Source organism: Rana temporaria, chromosome 4, assembly GCF_905171775.1.
Source record: "Rana temporaria chromosome 4, aRanTem1.1, whole genome shotgun sequence".
Taxonomy (NCBI): Eukaryota; Metazoa; Chordata; class Amphibia; order Anura; family Ranidae; genus Rana; species Rana temporaria.
This window is the reverse complement of record NC_053492.1, coordinates 282,852,406-282,872,998: the sequence shown is the minus strand read 5'-3', so window position 1 is coordinate 282,872,998 and position 20,593 is coordinate 282,852,406. Positions and strand designations below refer to the sequence as shown.

General features: G+C 45.8%; 1 protein-coding gene across 9 annotated transcripts in view; it reads right to left on the bottom strand.

Moving 5' to 3' along the window:
• TPD52L1 (TPD52 like 1) overlaps positions 1–20,593 on the bottom strand; it is a 121,952-nt gene that overhangs the window by 26,452 nt on the left and 74,907 nt on the right. For 4 of the 9 annotated variants that reach the window (XM_040350359.1, XM_040350354.1, XM_040350356.1 and 1 more), the window contains exons 4-5: positions 11,882–11,998; positions 2,957–2,971 (exon numbers count right to left, since the gene is read on the bottom strand). In XM_040350359.1, coding sequence (XP_040206293.1) covers positions 2,957–2,971; positions 11,882–11,998 — 132 coding nt within the window. The remainder of the gene's footprint in view (positions 1–2,956; positions 2,972–11,881; positions 11,999–20,593) is intronic. The other 5 variants (XM_040350355.1, XM_040350358.1, XM_040350360.1 and 2 more) reach the window with 3 other exon arrangements.

Below are 20,593 nucleotides of genomic sequence, written 5' to 3'. Positions count from 1 at the left end.
CGTAATGTGTTCGTAACTTGGGGACTGCATGTAGTTGTTAGAGTAGATAAATGGTTTGGCTTGGTTGGCAGCCAAGTCCAGGCTAAATCTGGGTCAGGGTGAGCGACTCGGGGAGGCTGGATGACTCATCAGGCAGCACCCCTGGTGCTTCCCCCTACTTGCTGAAACCTTGGAGATTCTTCCAGAAGAATAGGCGGGAGGTTAGGAGGAGCTGCCTGGGGTATTGAGAAGGACCCAAGCCAATTCCCAACAAGTGGGCTGGCAGGGGGTGGGAACCTCTTAAATAATCTGGGTTATTCCAGCAGGGGACATGTGGGTGGAAGATGGCGAAGGAGTGCTAAGGAGGCTGTCAAAACTCCTTGAGGATGCCCACTAGTTTGGGGGGGGGGGGGTGACCTTTGGCCTGGGAGCTCAGGTGGTGGCGGGATCATCTACCACACATGAAGGAGTCATGTCCTGGATGCACAGGAGCAGGTAGGAGGACAGTGGGAGAAAGCACGTCCAGGAGAAGGCAGTTGGGTGGGCTGGTGAGTATGCAGTCTGGGGAGGTTTGTGACAAAGTAGCCAGGGGGTTAGTGAGAGGAGCAGCTGCAGCCAGGTGGGCTGACAGTGCCTGAAGAGGTGGTGCTGGGATCAGTAGCCACAGCAATGTAAGCCGACACTGTATTTTGCTACAGAACGGGGCCAGTGTCCCTGTCTGTAAATGGCTTTTGCTTCAAAACCTGACTGTTGCCTTTTTGTCAGATTAACCATCAGGGTGCCAGCTGGAATTCTGCATGCAAGTTTAATGCTGGAGGAAGAGGAGTGTATATATTTGTACATAGGAAAGTTGTCCCTGAAGAATTGTTCTGAAGTCAAGTGGGCATCCCATAATCTCCCTAATCCCTATCCAAGTTTTTTCCCCTCAATAAAACATAAAACAAAGTGCTGGACTTTTTTTTGACTTTGGGAGCCTGTGAGATTTTGGTGTGCCTGGCTGTGCAGGGCGGGAGATCCCTATTCACCAGTGGCTGATCAAAACTGTAGCTGTAAAATCACGTACTTCCAATCACATAAGGGCCTCTTCCCCACAACCCTGGCAGATTGGTTGTGGGGGTCTGCAGGCATGGACTTATCAGAATCTTGAAGCCCTCTTTGACAATAAGGGGTCCCCCAATATACAGTATACCCAATAACACGCATCGATATGAAGACAAGCTGCCCTTCGGAGAGTAGTGGACTAGGTTATTTCTAGGGTACACTTGTTTTTTTGTGAATGAGTAGGGGTATTGTGTACACCAGGGGTCTACGGCCCGCAGACTGCCCCTATCATAAGATCGCAGAACTCACACTCTCCCTCCCCTCTGCTACATTATTCATGTAGTACAGGAAACATGACAGGTCCGGACTAGGGTTGGGCCGAACACCCCCTGATTTGGATTGCACCAGAACATGCGAACAGGCAAAAAATGTAAAATAATGCAAAACATGTATGCGAACCCTATTAAAGTCTATGGGACACAAACATGAAAATCAGAAGTGCTCATTTTAAAGGCTTATATGCAAGTTATTGCCATAAAACGTGTCTGGGGACCCAGGTACTGCCCCAGGGGACATATATCAATGCAAAAATACGTTTTTAAAACCGTTTTTTTAGGAGCAGTGATTTTAATAAGTGAAACAATAACAATTAAATATTCCTTTAACGATATTTAACGGTCCCCTTAGTCTGCCTGTAAAGTGGTGCATCTGTGTGAGATGTTTTACAGCAGCTAAATGAAATTTCTAAAGGAAAATATGTAATAAAAAAAAAAAAAGTGGCGTCTGGTGTTTTTTTTTTTTTCTTTGGGGGGGGCGGCAAATCCCCCCCTCCCGCTTGGTCGTTCGGTTGGGCGCAACCCCCCTCCAGCACTTCACTAACCCCATCTAGATGTCGGGCAGGTTGCAGCTCCTGCGGGCGGGTTAGGGGCAGTGGCTGTGTCCTCTCCTCCTCGGCTTCGATGGTGGGCAGCAGCTCCTCTGTCTTCTCCTCAGCTCGCGGTGGGCAGTGGCTCCTGTGTACTCTTCTCCTCGACTTCAGCAGCGGTGCTGTGCTCTGTGCGCAGTGCTCTGCGCCCTGAGCCCACCATTTTTTAAGCCTATTAAAGCCTCTGCCATTGGAATCCATGCGGTCGGCGCCCTGTATGTAGATCAGGGGGCCAGAAGCATGGATAGGGGGGGTGGTGCCCGTGCGCCCCTCATGGACAGGGCTCCACTGGTATTTACCTATGCTGTGTTTGCAGTATCCACACCAACTACTTCTTTATATGATGGGAATCCTTCAATGTATACAAATACAGGAGAGGACCAGGAGCATCTACCCCCTACGCCAGTCCCAACAAGATATGCTATGCTGCTGGTTCCGAGTGGAGATAATTCACGGTTAATACATCACTTAGAGTTAGACCAACAGTCAGGAACTACATAATGGGCATTAAATAGTTCCCAATCCCCATTCAGGCTTATGATCACAAGCAGAGGGAAGTCATTCAGTAATGATTTCCTTTAAAGCTGTAAAATATCTTGTGACCAAATGGCCATCAATCATTCCAGCACCCTGGTACATTTTGTGTGGTGAACTTTCTTTAGCTTGCAAAAATCTGTATATGTCATAAACAAGGTACTTGTTTGCCCCCAAGACAAATGCTCCCAGTTCTCCCCTGTACAAGTGCATATACTGTTCAATGCAAACTGTTTCAGAAATGCATATACATGGTAGACTTTTTCTTTAGAACGGCATAAAATGTGTAAGAATCAGATGAACCCCATGTAAAAAAAAAAAATAACAATTTGACTGTAACTGCGCAATTGTGGTTGTGAATTTGCGATACGGTAATTGAAACCAAAATATAGATGCATACAAACATTAAGGATACTAAGTTCGACATATTATATAAGTTACAAGATGTCCCTACTATTAATAAGAGTAACATCTTACCTAATAGAATGTGATCTGCAGCAAAGGAAATAAAATCATTACAATGTTATCAAACAATCCAATCAATGCAGACATAAACGCCATCTTTCACATATAAAAATAATGGATAAATATGCACTCACTAAGATAATGCATAAGATTCCTTAAAAACTTAAAATACTGTTACGAAGTGGAGTTTCAACTGTAGGTTTGTTGTCTTAAATTAGAACACAACGAAATGGTTCATTAAAGCGGAGGTCCACCCTCAGCTGAGACCTGAGCGATTACTCGGCTTCGGCTTCCGACATCGCGGGCACCCTGGAAAGGTAAGTTTCCTTATTAAAAGTCAGCAGCTACAGTGTTTGTAGCGGCTGACTTAATTTTTTTTTAAGCCGGACCTCCGCTTTAATAAAGGAGGTATGATGTAAGGTAGATTATATTTATATATTTTTTTATTTATGTCCCACGGGTAAGCTGTCCTGCCTAAACGTTCAGTGATAAGCAGGTTCCATTCTACCCTAGCTCTCTCTTTCGGGGTAGTAGATACTTGTTATACAGTTGAATGGGACCGTATGAATGGGACCAAAGTTAAAAAGAAAAGAAAGATGATCCTAATAAGCCTGCTGCACTGCACAACTATGCGGAAAAAGCATAAGAAATAAAAAAGAAAGATTTACTACATTTTTCAAAGGAATGTTCCTTGAGTACAAGATGTAACAATATGGTAAAGGTTTTAGGGTGGTATACCCACTTCATTGTCAGTATCCTAAAACGTTCCAAATAAAAAAAAAAGTACCAGTTACACTTACCGGTAACGGTTTTTCTAGGAAATCTTCCAGGATGGCACACCTGAGATGACAGTCCCACCTGACAGCAAACACAATCAACAACAGAGTTTAAAAGGCCCCACCCTTCCCTCTGCCCCTCAGTTATGACAAAGTATAGACCCACACCGGTGCCAGAGGGTACCTTCTGTGAACACACACATCACCAACATTTAAGGGTGGGAAGTAGGCCTGCCATCCTGGAAGATTTCCTAGAAAAACCATTACCGGTAAGTGTAACTGGTACTTTTCTCCAGTCATCTTCCAGGACGGCACACCTGAAACGATGAGCAAGAAGTTCAGGCCTACCTTAGGGTGGGATCACCGCCTGTAGGACCTTTCTGCCGAATGCCAAGTCCTGAGGGGACAACAGCTCCATTCTGTAGTGGATCAGAAAAGTATTTTGGCTCGGCCAAGTTGCTGCTCTGCAGATCTGATCAATCGAAGTGCCTGCCCAGGAGGTCGCCAGAGATCTGGTTGAGTGAGCTTTAATGTGGGCTGGAACCGGTTTTCCTGACTTTTTGTAAGCTACTGCGATAGCCAGGTGGATTAAACAGACTATCGTAGGCTTAGAAGCTTGAAGCCCTTTCTTTTGACCGGAGAAATTAATTAAATGATTTGATCTCCTGAACTCACTCACTCTATCTAAATAGGCTAGAAGACACCTTCTAACATCTAATAAATGAAACTTTGCCTCTGTTATTTTTTGGGTTCTGACAAAACATGGGGAGAACAATCTCATGTGACCTGTGAAATTCATAGGTCACCTTCGGCAAATATAAAGGATCCTGTCCGAGGATTACCCTATCCTCTAGAAGCAACAAAAAAGGCTCTTTAATAGTCAGAGCTCGTAGGTCACTAACCCTTCTGACTGTCGTAATTGCCAGAAGAAAGGCCATCTTAAGTGAAAGGAACGTAACAGAAATTTAAGCCACCGGCTCAAAAGGCTCCTTGGTTAGAGCATCTAGTACCAGGGATAAATCCCAAGGAGGAAACCTGATTGTTTTTACCGGGGTTACCCTTTCCTTGGCTGTTGGAAATCTTTTTATCAGTGGGTTCAGGGCCAGTCTTTGGTCAAAGAATACCGATAAGGCTGCCACCTGAACCCGGAGTGTACCCACTGCCAAGCCCTGGTCAACTCCCTCTTGGAGGAAATCCAGGACCATGGGAATTGTTTGGAGAGGACCTTCTCTAGGCTGAGCCCAACGAGAGAAGACTTTCCAAACTTTTGCATATATTTTTCTGGTGACTGGCTTCCTACTCTGCAGGAGTGTGTCAATCACCTTTTCCGAGCATCCCCTACGCCTGAGGCTCTCCCTCTCAAATACTATGCCGTCAGGGAAAGAAACCCTGGATCGGGATGTAACACGGGTCCCTGGGAGAGGAGATTGCGTCTGGACGGGAGATGCAACGGAGGAGCCATCGACCAGCTCCTCAATGTGGGGAACCATGCTCGCTTCGGCCACCAGGGTGCGATCAGGATAAGGTATCCTTTCGACCTGGATAACATCTGTAGAACCCTGGGGATGAGTGTCAGAGGAGGGAAGGCATAAGCTAGGGTGAACTCCCATTTCTGTGCCAGACCATCTATCCCATAGGCGTCCTGCTCTCTGGTGAGAGAGAAGTACTTGTGGACTTTCCTGTTCTTTTTGCAGACAAATAAATCTATTTCTGGTCTGCCAAAGTGTTGGCTTACCAGAGAGAAAACCTTGTTGTTCAACTCCCACTCTCCCTGATGAATGGGCTGCCTGCTGAGGAAGTCTGCCTGAATGTTGAGGGACCCTCTCACATGTACTGCCGAAACTGAGAGAATGTTTTTCTCCAAGTCCCCCAGGATCTCCTGGGTCAGTTTCGTCAGTCTGCTGGACCTTGTTCCCCCCTGATGATTTAGGTAGGACACAGCTACTGCATTGTCCAAGAGGATTTGTACTTCTCTTCCTTGGACCTGGTCCTTGAAAAAGTTTAGGGCTTTTCCGACCGCTAACAGCTCCCTGAAATTGGAGGAGGCTTTGCTCTGCTCCCGGTCCCAAGGGCCCTGGGCAAAGAGATCTCCTATATGAGCTCCCCAGCCCCAGATGCTTGCATCTGTAGTCAGAATCAATGGATTCTGTTGGGTCCAGGCCTGACCAACTGACAGGTTGTCTGCGTTGATCCACCAGTCTAGGGAGTTCCTTGCCTCTTCTGAAAGGGATACTGTCATGTCCAGGGATTCTCTTCTCCCATCCCAGGAGAGAAGGAATCCCTGGAGTTTCCGGGAATGAAATTGGGCCCAGTGAACCGCTGGGATGCAGGATGACATGAGTCCCAGTACTCTCATCATGGCCCTTAGGGAGAGCTCTCTGGTACCAAGCAGAGAAACGACTGCTCTTTGCACTTTGGTGATCTTCTCTTGTGGTAGAAACATCCTTTGGTTCACCGAGTCCACCCGATACCCTAGAAACACATTGGATTTTGCGGGATCTAGGGAGGTTTTTTCTTTGCTGATCAGCCACCCCAGTAATTCTAATGTGGACAGCACCTTGTCTCGGTCTGCCTGGAGCTGTTCCAAGGCCAGACTGAAAATCAGCATGTCGTCCAAGTATGGGATCAAGGCTATGCCCTGGAGGTGTAGGAATGATACCACCTCGGCCAGAACTTTGGTAAAAATTCTTGGACTGGCCGCTAGGCCGAAGGGGAGAGCCTTGAACTGCCAGTGTCGGACGCCCTGTCTTTTCTGCACTGCAAACCTCAAGAACTTCTGATGGATCGGGGAAATGGTAACATGCAGGTAAGCATCCTTTAGGTCCAACGTAATCATAAAGACTCCCTCCTGGAGGTCTTCTGACCATGTAGATGCTCTCCATCCTGAACTTTTTGTAAACCAGGAACTGGTTTAATTTTCATAGATTTATAATCAGCCGGAATTTTCCGGATGGTTTTGGTACCACAAATATGTGGAATAAAACCCCTGGCCAATTTGATCTACTGGGACAGGAATGATGACCTGCTGTTCCGCTAGCTCCCGGACACTCTTCAATAGGCCCCCTGCTTTTAATGGGTCTTTGGGGAGATGGGTCAGGATAAAGTTTGGTGGAGGAGGAGACAAGAATTCCAACTTGTACCCTTCCTTTATCAGACTTGAAATATAAGGACTCGGTGTGATACTTTCCCACTGAGGGAAAAAACCACGAGAGCCTTCCGCCAACTTTTATGCTGGCGTCATTTGGATTCTTTGTTGGAAGTAGTAGCTCCGGAAAAAAGGATGCCACCTTTTTCCTTGCCTTTACTGAATCCCCACTTTTTCTTTGGCTCCTTCTTTCCCTGAAAACATTTTTTTTAGAAAGGGGAGCCTCGAAAAAATGTCTTCCTTTTATATTTTTTGGACTTAGCAGGGAACTTTTTTCCCTTCTCTGTGGAACAAGACAGTACCTGCACCAAATCAGAACCAAAGAGCAGGGATCCTTCGAAAGGAATCCCGCAAAGGCGAGACTTGGATGTGAAATCTCCATCCCATGTCTTTACCCAGAGGGCCCTTCTGGCAGAATTTAGAAGAGCTGCCGACTTGGCGGTGGTTCTGACTGTTTCCACTGCAGCTAAATAGGCTGCTGCTTTTCCGACCACTTCCAGGGAGTCTAACACCTTCGGATTTACTCTCCTGCGCTACATGGTCCATTAGTCTGCGAACCCATGCGTCCGCATTTCTAGCAACGCATGCAGAGGCCAATGCAGGGCCCATAGCGGCTGCATTGGCATCCCAAGCCCTGCGCAACAAAGTTTCTGACTTTTTATCCATCGGATCCCGAATGTTGACAGAATCTTCAAATTATAAATCCGAGTGTTTGGATACTTGGGCCAATGAGGCATCCAAAACGCAGAATTTTGAAGAATTTGTCCTCTTCCTCGGCTTTGAAGGGGCACCTACGCTTCCAGGTTTAAAGTCTTTAAGACCCTGCGCTCAGGTTCCTTCCATTCTCTTAAAATAATATCCTTAAGAGCTTGGTGTACAGGAAAGGATTTGGTTTGGGCTTTACCGAGTCCCCTGTACAATCTGTCTTGAACTGAGACCTGCGTGGCTGGTAGCTGGATGTCCTCAGAGGCATAAATCGATTTGAGGAGATCTTCCATATCCTCCGCAGAGAAGAGATGGCCGCCCGGTCTAGTATCCCCCAGGCTACTCTGATCCGAATTCTCCCCTTCTTCCTGAGAACTTTGAACTGAGGATTCTAACTCTACATCAGAATAGGTTAGAGATGGTCCCTGAGATCCCTCTGTAATACTGGTTTGGGTCTCTATCAAAGATGAGGAATCCTCTGTACCTACGGGAGCTACCTCTCTGTTTGCTACCGTGGTTTTAAAGGATTGGAGAGTAGCAAGGATTTCAGTTTGTAAAGCTCTGCACTCTTTCATGGCTTGCGCTGTCTCCTTGCCTGCCAATTTGTAAATACACTTGTAGCAGAAGGGCTTATGATCCTGCGGGAGCTTCTCCCCACAGTGCTTGGATTTGTTAGATGATTTACCCCAAGACCTGCTGGTTGTCTCCTGGGCAGGGCATTCGGTCTCTAAAACAGACAACAAAAAAAGACCCTTGTTACCCATGGCTATCCCCGGGGGAGTATGTAAAGAGGGCCACCCCAGCATCACTTTCCCCCGTCAGCAAAAGTTACTCACCCCCTGTGGCGACTTGTGTTGCTGGAACCGGTCCATCCTTTCTGTCCATACTGCCTTAGGGCAGTCCCGCCGTAGGGACTCGTTCTGTAGGCTGGGTGGGACGCAGGACCATGGACCCCTGCTCCGTTTACCGCACTGCAGCATGTGGAAAAACGCTGCTCTCCGCCATTTTGGCGTAGCCCGGCGCGTGGAAGTGACGCATTCCACCCGCGCCACTCCAGGCTTCCGGACATGCGCACTGACTCCCCGGGGACGCCAAAGCCTGCACCGCAGTCCGGCGAGGATTCCTATGTTTCTAGTTCCGCTCGGAACCACCAGCAACCACAGCCCAGCTAAAGGGGACATCCACGCGGCACCTCCTGACCATCAGCCACCGTCAGGTAGGAGGAGTAGGATTAAATGGTCCCTGGAAAGCATGGACCCCCTCACCGGTTCCAATGCCACCAGCATTCTCAGGGAACCCTTGTAGCACTGCACAACTATCTCCCTGAGAATGTATCTATGGGGAAAACCCCCCTGGTCTCAAGCCAATGCCATAATCTGACTCTGCAGTCCCCACTGACTGCTCTTAGGTCAGAAAACACCAGGGGGAAGACCTTGGTCCCAGACCTTAGTCTCTGCTAAAATTAAAAAAATAAACTGTTTTGCTGCCATCCTGTTGGGAAACACAATCAATAACTGAGGGGCAGAGGGAAGGGTGGGGCATTTTAAACTCTGTTCATTGTGTTTTCTGTCAGGTGTGCCGTCCTGGAAGATGACTGGAGAAATACAGAAGCAACATATAGTTTAGTATTTCAAACCTACAAAAATGGGATATCAAATGTGTGGAGAACCACTGTCCCTGTAAAGGTGCAGGCTAATCCATTGGAAAATGAAAACCCAACGAAACGTGAAAAAGATCAAGGCACCCCAGGGTGTGTAAACTCACTATACAAGCCCACCACTGATGTATTAGGTGTCATTAAATTGGTTGTAAAGGCAGGAAGTTTTTACTTTAATGCATTCTCTGCATTAGGGTAAAAAAAACTTGCATGGTCAGTTCCCTCCAGCCACCCTAAATACTTACCTGAGCCCAATCTCAATCCAGCACTGCCCAAGAGCAGCAGCAATGCTCACTCTCTCTCCTCGGGACTCGCAGACAGCAGTGGGAGCCATTGGCTCATCCTGCGATCAATCAAATCCTGCGAGGAGGAAGCGAGTGGTGGGGCCAAGTCATGCTGTGTGTGTCAATAGATGCATATAGCCCAGCAAGCTTGCTATGAGATACTCAGAAGGGGGGAGGATCAGAGAGCATTGGCGAGGACCCCAGAAGAGGAGCTTTAAGGCTGCTCTGTGCAAAACCATTGCACAGAGCAGGCAAGTATAACATCTATATTATTTTAAGAAAAAAAAAACCTTTACATTCACTTTAAGGCAAAGGAATCCATTACTACAGGCAGACAAATTTGCATTACACAACATAGGCTGAAAATATTTAGAGTTGAAACACCATGAGGCTCCTGGATCTTTTATTTGGTTATCATTGCTCTATATCCTCCTTGACAACAGTGATTTATACTATGGGCACATGACAAGTACAAAACCATAGGAGACAGTAAAAAAATTATACTACTGCTTCCCCTTTCTTGTGAAAAAAATTACCACCCTTCTGGTAGGCAGATTCCAGAATATATACTTAACATAAAAAGACACGTTTCAGTGGCGACAACAGTTTTGAATTGGTGGTCGCAATTCTCGCTCACTTTATTGCATTAGGTTGCCAAAAAATGGAACTGCAGAGCAAGAGGGAAAAACTATGCAGCTAAAAAATATCAGTGTAGACATTTCAGACTTGCAGACCCCTAATGTGTGTGTGTGGTCAATTTAAATCTTTTGTTCATGACCAAAACTGATGCGAATGAGCTGTGGAGGAAATATTTAGGCGGTACACCACAGATTCCTATGAGCCTGCTTGTTGAGTCCAAGAATTAAATAGAAGATTCCCCTCTTCATATTTTATAAATAAGCTTTAGCACATACCTGAATGTGGTCTGAGACTGAGCTCAAGTAACCATATAGTCTTAATTTTGTGCTTTTTGTACACTCTTCTGTTATATCAAAAATAAACGACCACTTTAAAAAAAAAACCTGACAGGTAGGCTTGTTATGATAAATGAGACTCTGCTTTTTTTTCACGAAGTGTACAGTGAGCCCCACATACAGTGCTCAGTGTACAGTCTTGCCATGTGTTTTCCCTGTGCAGGAGTTATGTCACCCCAGCATGATCAATCTGGGATCCAGCCTGCCACAGCTCTGGTCTACCCAGCCCTGCCAATCTGCCTGTTGCACCAGCCACGAACATCCAGCCATACCAAATACTGGACTGTTTCTAGGCACTCCTGCGTCACCATGCTTCTGTGGCTACGGTCTCAACCTCAGGGTCCCACAAGCCGGTGCTGCCAGAGAGGCTCTCCTCTACACGTCAGGCTCATGATCCAGGTACGTGACACAGAGACTCTGGGCCAGATCCACAAAGAAGTTACGTTGGCGTATCTATTGATACGCCGCCTAACTTCTAGGATGCGCCGGCGTATCTTTGTTTTGTATTCACAAAACAAGATACGCCTGAATGTGGCCTAGATCCGACAGACGTACGTCTTAGTACGCCGTCGGATCTTAGGTGCATATTTACGCTGGCCGCTAGGTGGCACTTCCGTTGATTTCCACGTAGAGTATGCAAATTAGCTAGATACGCCGATTCTCAGAACGTACGTCCGCCCGGCGCATTTTTTACATTGTTTACGTAAGGCTTTTTTCGGCGTAACGTTACCCCTGCCTCATTAGGCGTACGCAATGTTAAGTATGGACGTTGGGACAGCGTCGAATTTTCCGTTGTTTGCGTAAAACGTTTGCGAATAGGGCTTTGCGTAAGTTACGTTCACGTCGTCTAGGCATTGAGCGGGCGTAATTTAATTTGAAAATTCGATGTGAAACTGAGCATGCACCGTTCGAAAAAAGCGTAATTTACGTCGGGTCATGCTTAGTTAACATAAAACACACCCCCCTGTTCCTCATTTGATTTAGGCGCGCTTACGCCGGCACATTTACGCTACGCTGCCGTAACTTTAGACGCAAGTGCTTTGTGAATACAGCACTTGCCTCTCTAAGTTGCGGCGGAGTAGCGCAACTAAGATACGCCCGCTTAGAATTACGCCGATCTACGTGGATCTGGCCCTCTAATTCCAGAAGAATACCAGATGAAGGTGGAAGCTTGAAGGCAGTACAGGTTTCACAGCACTGAAGGAGATTGCTTTGCAGGTTATTGTGCCATAATGTATAAATATGCTGTGCAAACTTAAACATTGTAGAATTTTTTTTTCCTTTTTTGATCGTTTACTTCAGCTTTAAAATGAAAAATGTAGGTTTATTCAACAAAGCTATCCTCAAAGATAGCTACAATAGTAATACATTAATAAAAAATGCAAAATGAAATTACCTCATGTCTCCCAGCTTCTTGCCAATTGCACTTCCAACATTAGTTATTGCAGTAGATGCTTTTATTCCAGCTTGGCTCAGGGTCTCTTGTGTCTTCTTGTACCTACAATGAACCGATCTGTGTCAGTGTATAATTAAAAATGACATGTTAACAAAAAAAAGTTTCCTTTTTTTTTTAGGTCTCATCACACCATTTTTTTTACTAAACCTAAACCAAAAACAAGCTCTGTTGAACATAAACAGGTATAGTCAGGCATGTGTGTTGAATAGAAATATGACGTGCAAAACAGGCACAGTTAAAAAAAAAAAATACACCACATTTAATGATATGAAGTTTAAAACAAATATGAACCTCTTCAAGAGAAATTCAGCAATAACTAAAATACTTATTTGCCAGACATTAAAAAAAAAAAAAAAAATGTTTTTATATATATATATATATATATATATATATATATATATATATATATACATACATACATACATACATACATACACATACACTCTTCTCATGTTTTCCATTACAACTGACAAATTGACAACATGTTGGGTTTGTTTACATATGACAGTTTTTAAATCAAACATTTTATTGTCATTTGTTTCTTATAATGTTTTCTAGCATGATATTGCTTTAAAGTGTTAGTTCACCTTCAGTAAAATATTTCTAAAACCCCCCTTTGCAATTTCATGTGTTCTGAATAATGAACATCAGTACTCCTCCTAAACTCAGCTAAAGCAAAGGACAGCAAATGCAATGCAAATGCACACAGTTGGAACGACCCTGAGCTATGATATCCAACTCTTCAACCAAACATGGAAGAATAGACAGAAGATGCTTCTCTTGTAGCCCAATATTTCAAGTGATGAAACCCTACTTCCTCTGTCAAAAAAGAATAACAACAGGTAACCCATTCTCCACTCTGCTAGCAGTCACTTTCTTCCCCAGACATGTGCTCCACCTGTCCAAAGTTGGGAGCAAGAAATTGTCCAAAATGTCTTGGTATGCTGAAGTTTCCTTCACTGAAAAGGGACCAAGCCCAACTCCTGAAAACAACCCCCATAAATACCCCCTCCAACAAATTATTTGGACCAGTGCACAAAGCAAGATCCATAAAGACATGTACAGTATGAGCAAGTTTGTGGTAGAGGAACTTGACTGGCCTGCACAACACCCTGATAGAACACCTTTGGGATCAATTAGAGCGGAGAATTCTAGCCAGGCCTTCTCATCCACATGAATGCCTTAACTCACAAATGCGCTTCTGGAAGAATGGTCAAACATTCCCATAGACACACTTCTAAACCTTGTGGACAGCCTTCCCAGAAGAGTTGAAGCTGTTAAGCCTCGTACACACGATCAGTCCATCCGATGAGAACGGTCTGAAGGACCGTTGTCATCGGTTAACCGATGAAGCTGACTGATGGTCCGTCGTGCCCACACACCATCGGTTAAATAACCGATCGTGTCAGAACGCAGTGACGTAAAACACGACGTGCTGAAAAAAATGAAGTTCAATGCTTCCAAGCATGCATCGACTTGGTTCTAAACATGCATGAATTTTTAACCGATGGTTGTGCCTACTAACGGGGGAATCCATCGGTTAAAATTTAAAGCAAGTTGGCTTTTTTTTAACCGATGGTTAAATAACCTATGGGGCCTACACATGATCGGTTTTGACCGATGAAAACGGTCCATCAGACCATTGTCCTCTGTTTAACCGATCGTGTGTACGAGGCCTTATAGCTTGAAAGGGTGGGCCAACTCAATATTGAACCCTACGGACGAAGACTAGAATGCCAATACGTTTGGTAATATAGTGTATATGCATGGCTTAACTCTTTCCTAATTGGTCCTCCGATTCCTGTCAGCATCTGTGCTATTTTTCAATTATAGAAAGGTGTCATTCATAAATGATACTGAATATCTGCATAGTTATTATCATTAGATTTTCCTACATAATAAAATACATAAACAGCCAGATTCACGTAGAGCGGCGTATGTTTAAGCGGGAGTAGCGCATCTCATATGCGCTACGCCGACGTAACAGAGAGGCAAGTACATTATTCACAAAGCACTTGCTCCCTAAGTTACGGCGGCGTAGCGTAAATGGGCCAGCATAAGCCCGCGTAATTCAAAGTAGGCTGGTAGTGGGCGCGTTGTATTGAAATGAATCGTGACCCATGTGAATGCATGGCCGAACGAACCGTGCATGCGCGCGCATGCTCAGAATCACGTCGCAAATACTCCCTATGATATGACGTCTCAATGCGTACGACGTGAACCTCACTTACGCCCAGCCCCATTCACATACGACTTACGTAAACAACGTAAAATCAGACGGAACTTCCGACGTCCATACCCTAAACAACTTAGACCAGCTTTTTGGTGGTTTAACTTTACGCCGGAAAAACGCCTTACATAAATGATGTAGATTACAGCGACGGGCGCAAGTACATTCGTGAATCAGCGTATTTAGCGCATTTACATATTCAACACGTAAATCAACGGAAGCGCCCCTTGCGGCCAGCGTAAATATGCACCCAAGATACGACGTGTAGGAGACTTACGTCGGTCATATCTTGGCAAAATTCAGGCGTATCTCATTTTAAGAATGAGCGCATAGATACGACGGCGCACATTCGGACTTACGACGGCGTATCTACTGATACGTCGGCGTAAGTCTCTCTGAATCTGGCCCAAAGAGTTCAGAAGGTCCTCCAATGTTGTGTATGGTTGCATATATTATAGAAGGATGAAGCAGTATATTGTTGCATCTATTATTTCAAAGTTGATTTATAGCAATCAGGAAATGCTAGAAAGTTTAAAGTAATTATTTTATGCTATACCAAATGCACCCCAAAGTGCTCCAAGTGCATCACTAGCTGCTTTTTCATGTCCAAGGTCCAGCCCTGTCTCTGCCACTTCCCAGGCTACATCAGACACTGAACCAACTGTAGGGAAACATTCCGCTTCTGGAACGCCTCCCATAGGTCCAGGAAGGATCCCCTCTTGCTCCAACTCTCCAGATACCTGGCCAGCACAGGATGCAGGAGAACCCAGGGTCCCAGCTCAAACTGATCTGCCGTGCCTCCCTCACCATACAGGGCTTCCTCCCGACCGCACCTTCATCCCAAAGCAACATCATGTTTGAGGCTTCTCATGATTCAGAAGGACCCCAAATAAGAAGGTGTGATACCAATGAAGAGATGACTGCCATCAGCCTGTTTAACCTTGGACAAATGGGCAGCAATGTCTCCCTCATGCCATAGGGACAAAGGGTGAACCCTTTCTGTGGCACCGCCTACAGACCTGTATCCACTTTCGGGTACCGACGTGCAGAGCTTAACTCCATCCTTGGAGGCTCTTTTCCAGGGAAACCTGAACATATTTGCACCCTGTTCACATAGTTCCACTGAAAGTCGCACTATACAGCTACTGTGTTTTCTCCACTACCTCTTTGACTCTACCTTCTGGCATAGACTGTCTGTGACTTCCCATGGTAGTTCACAGAAGGTTATCACTTCCCAAAAACCTCTCAACTATTAGTGTTGCTCACGAATATTCGCATTGCGAATATTCGACTCGAATATAGCATATTCGAGAAATCGCGCTATATTTCGAATTTCGCGGTGAATATTCGCAATTCCGAATATTCGCATTTTTTCAATTTGATTTTTAAAACAGATCACATCCTATCGACGTCTAAAAGCATTGCTGGTATGATTAGAGACCCTGGGCCGAGTAGCTAAGCTGAGGCGATCCTTTTATGTTGCCAAATTGAAAAAAAAAAAATTGCGATTTTTCGCTATTGCGAATGCGAAAATGTTTGCGAATTTTCGATAACTGTGGTAGGAGAACTCTGATTGTCTCTGATGCAAAAGGGGGGGGGGCTTTGTGTATGTGTATGTTATGAATATTTGTATGTTTGATATTATTATTTTTTGTAAGAAGGAAAAAATTGCGCATACCTTAAAAAAGGGGAGAATACAGCAGCAACTCAAAAATGTTATACAACATAAATTAATACAAGACAGAAAATGGAGTCGCTCTACAAGAATAAAAAATATGTCTAGTGACAAGACATGTGGGCAAATTATAAAATAAGCAAGCGCAAATAACTTGTGAAATACACAGTGAAACAAATATATAAAGAAATATAGTCCCAATAATAGAAAAATAATCTTTCATAAAAATGTCTTTGATATGTGAAGTGAAAAAAAGTCCAAAGCATGCAGCATGAACGTGTTCAATCTTTAAGGTGTTTGATTGACAAACGGCTGTGACAGATGGATAGAGTAAAGAATCACCACCAATGCAAAACACTTTTTATTTTCTATTGTAAAATATCAAGAATATTCTGAGCCAATCAGAGTGCTCCTTCCGCATTTGCCGAATATTCGCAATTATTTTGTATTGTAAAATATCAAGAATATTCTGAGCCAATCAGAGTGCTCCTTCTGCATTTGCCGAATATTCGCAATTATTTTGTATTGTAAAATATCAAGAATATTCTGAGCCAATCAGAGTGCTCCTACAGCATTTCTCGAAATTGCGCAATAAATATCGCATTCGCATGTTGCGATATTTCGATAAAATATCACGAATATTCTGAGCCAATCAGAGCGCTCCTCCAGCATTTCTCGAAATTGCGCAATAAATATCGCATTTGCATGTTGCGATATTTCGATAAAATATCACGAATATTCTGAGCCAATCAGAGTGCTCCTACCGCAGTTATCAAAAAATCGCAATTATTTTCGCATTCGCAATAGCGAAAAATCGCAATCATTTCTTTTCGATAAAATATCACGAATATTCGAATTTAGCGAATATATCTCGAATATTCGAATATATATTCGAGATATATCGCGAAATCGAATATGGCATATTCTGCTCAACACTATCAACTATCTCACCTGGCCCCTGCTTATATCAGGGAAAAAAGACAGCCCTACCCACATTATACACCCAGGGATGGAGATTTCATAAAAGGGATACTAACCCCTGCCCACAAATGTGTTTGGAAGTGGTACACATACGCTTTTAGGTACACTTTTAATTGTAGTCAGAGTCTTCACCGAGGAATACGACATCCTAACTACCCAGGCCTGAGGTGTGCCATTGGCCTTGCCGACAGTACGCCTATAAGTGGGCATACCCCGAAGTGATAGTGAAGTGAAGAAATAATGATGAAAAAAGACAAAATTGAAAAAAGGGGGAACGGGTGGGTGGGTACCCAGAAATCCCACCGACGCCGGAGATTAGAGGGGAGGAGGGATAAATAGCCCTCTGACTCCTCCTACAAACACAGGCTAACCTGCGGCTAGCCTTAACACTTGTAGTCAGAGTCTTCACCGAGGAATACGACATCCTAACTACCCAGGCCTGAGGTGTGCCATTGGCCTTGCCGACAGTACGCCTATAAGTGGGCAAAAAGACCCGGAAGTAGGTGTGATGAAAAGTGGAAGGGCATGAACCATCTGTGCGGTAGGGAAGCACGCCCGGACAGTCTCAAAGAACGACTAGCATCCGTGACTACAGCAGAAACCAGCGTACTAAGAACCGATGATTAGAAGGAACCCCCCCATCCGTTGGCACTACACAACTGCCCGGAAACCAAACGACCGTCCCATGACTGATAGACTAAGCCTCCCTCCTGAAAGCACAGACATGGGCACGAATGCTGATGGCGAGAAGATACGTGGGGGAATGGAACAAGGGCCGACCTGAGGAGCCCTGTGAAATGCAAACATCATCCAATAGGACGCAAGACCAGTAGCCCTGTCAAACACCCACAACCCCTGGCCTAACTATCTATACCTGGTAAGGGGACGTGAGAGGGAGAGATGCCAAAAAGGACAAACTGATAGGAGGGAAGGGGTATGAGAGCCGGCTACCCGAAAGAGGAGTAGCTGATGTTGACGGATGAGGCCAACACGCAGTAGCGATATGCAACGATACACAGACAGAACCAGACATGGCATGACACAAACTACCCAAGTGACTGTGACCCCCCACCTAGGAACAGGCTGGGAATTGGACAAGGAAACATGGACTGACAGACCTGCCCCGACGATCCGGCAACCTATGAACAAGAGAACAGCCCAGACCCCTACCATGAGCAGAGAAGAAGTGACGACTTCATGAACGAGAACCCTGATAAAATTATCCTTGCAGGAAAGGCCAGAACACGCTCCATGCTGGTATGTGAAGTAACTGGGATGGAATTGGACACAACCTGAAACGTACCGCCTACCCTGCTGTGGCCGGAAAAGGAAACCCCTTGTTGACTTACCGCTCTGCTAAGTCAAGTACGGACCAACCCGAGTGACGGAGTACTACCATGCTCTGAACCCCCACGTGGAGCAGCCAGGATGTACCAAAATGTGTCATCCCCGAACGTGCGGCACGCCCAACCCTAGGAAAACAGGAAGAAAAGACAACAGACAACAAAACATGAGACACCCCCCCCTTTCTGTACCTGCCTGGGCCAAAGACGTGAGCAGAAATGACCAGACCTCAGCGCGTGCATGAACCTGACAGATCCCACCCAAGTCTATGTGATAAGTGTAAGCAGTAAGTGAGCCCGAGTAACCTGCCGCGCAGAGACAGGTAATTAAAAACGAAACACTCAGGGCCGATGTACCCACAGCCCGTGGTGGGTAGATGTATAGGCGTAAGAATGAACGTGCACGTATGACGTATGGTATACAGGCGAGAGGATTGTGGTCAACAATCATTTAAAAACGAAACCTCAGCCCGTATGGATCTGTAGACGTGACAGATCCTGAGATGCGCACCCTGGCTAACTATACCCGGAAGAATGGTATGACAAGACAAAGAAAAACACATGAAGCTACAAGGCTGTTCGTGTGCCATGACTGCATAGCACCGACAAGCTATGTGACCGAACCACGCTGGAGTAGAACCCCAAAAAGAAACACAAGCCCCTCTCTGCCTACCCAAGCATGACGACATGCAGTTGCCTGGAGGGACCCTAGCATGTGAATGAACCTGACGACCCCCCGGTGAATAACTGGTGAGCACAAGTGACCTGCTGCGCAACCGAACACTGAGGACCCGTGTACCCACAGACCGTGGTGGGTAGTCCTGCAGGTGAAATGAAACGTAATGCATGGTAAGACGTGACGTGACGTGACAGGCGAGAAGATTGGGGTCAACCATCATCTCTAAAATGATAACCTCAGCACGAAAGGACCTGTAGACGTGACAGATCCCGAGACGTGAGCCCTAGCCAGCTGGACCAGGAAGCAAACCTACGAAATATGATAAGACATGAAAATGGACGAAGATGAACCGGCTACCGGTAAGGGCTGAATCTGCGTGACACTGACGCCATGACAGAAACACGCCATGACCTGAGCTGCTGTGACAGAAATACTAATGACAGAGCAGCGATAGCAAATCGTGCTACGACAGAACATGCCATGACAGAAACATGACGCTGACAGAACACACTACGACAGGAAACATGATACAGACAGCCCGATACGACAAAAAACACGCTGCTGACAGAACTGCTATGACAGAAACATACTACTGACAGAACCGCTATGACAGAAACATACTGCTGACAGAACCGCTAAGACAGAAAACATACTGCTGACAGAACCGCTAAGACAGAAACATACTTCTGACAGAACCGCTAAGACAGTACAAGCTATGACAGAAAACATGCTGCTGACAGAACTGCTAAGACAGAAACCTACTGCTGACATTACCGCTAAGACAGAAACATACTGCTGACAGAACCGCTATAACAGTACACGCTATGACGGGAAACATGCTGCTGACAGAACCGCTAAGACAGAACATACTGCTGACAGAACCGCTACGACCGAAACATACTTCTGACAGAACCGCTATAACAGTACACGCTATGACAGGAAACATGCTGCTGACAGAACTGCTATGACAGAAACTGCTACGACAGAACACGCTGGTGACAGAAACTGCTATGACAGAACACGCTAGTGACAGAAACTGCTATGACAGAACACGCTGGTGACAGAAACTGCTATGACAGAACACGCTAGTGACAGAAACTGCTACGACAGAACACTAGTGACAGAAACTGCAACGATAGAACACGCTGGTGACAGAAACTGCTATGACAGAACACGCTGGTGACAGAAACTGCTATGACAGAACACGCTGGTGACAGAAACTGCTACGACAGAAACGTTGTGATAGTACACGCTATGACAGAAACACGCTGTAGACCGAATCGCTATGACAAAACATGCTACCAACCACCGCCATGACATGAACAATGTGAGGCAAGAATCATGTGATGACCCCCCCCCCCCTGCTGGACTACACCCCCCTCCCCTTGAACTGTGACCCCCAAGGAAGCCTGACTAACACGCCAGACCCCGCCGGCTTGGCCCCCGGCTCATAGCTATGCCAGGGCACATCAAGCAACATGTGCCTTCCAAACAGTGCTTATAGTTGTATCCCCTGCAAGACCGACATGGTGACAGACAGCATGGGAAGGAGAAAGTGGATGAATGGAGCAGCATTCCCCCCCCCCCCCCAAGCTGTGAACGGCAGGCCACCCCCTATGGCTGCTCCACTGACAGCACGATCCATCGGATTCATGAGTAATCCACCAACCGGACTGACTGTGTGTGCGCCCCCCCCCTTCCCCCGGCGCGAGCACCAGGAGAAGCGGGCGGCCTCCTCAATGCT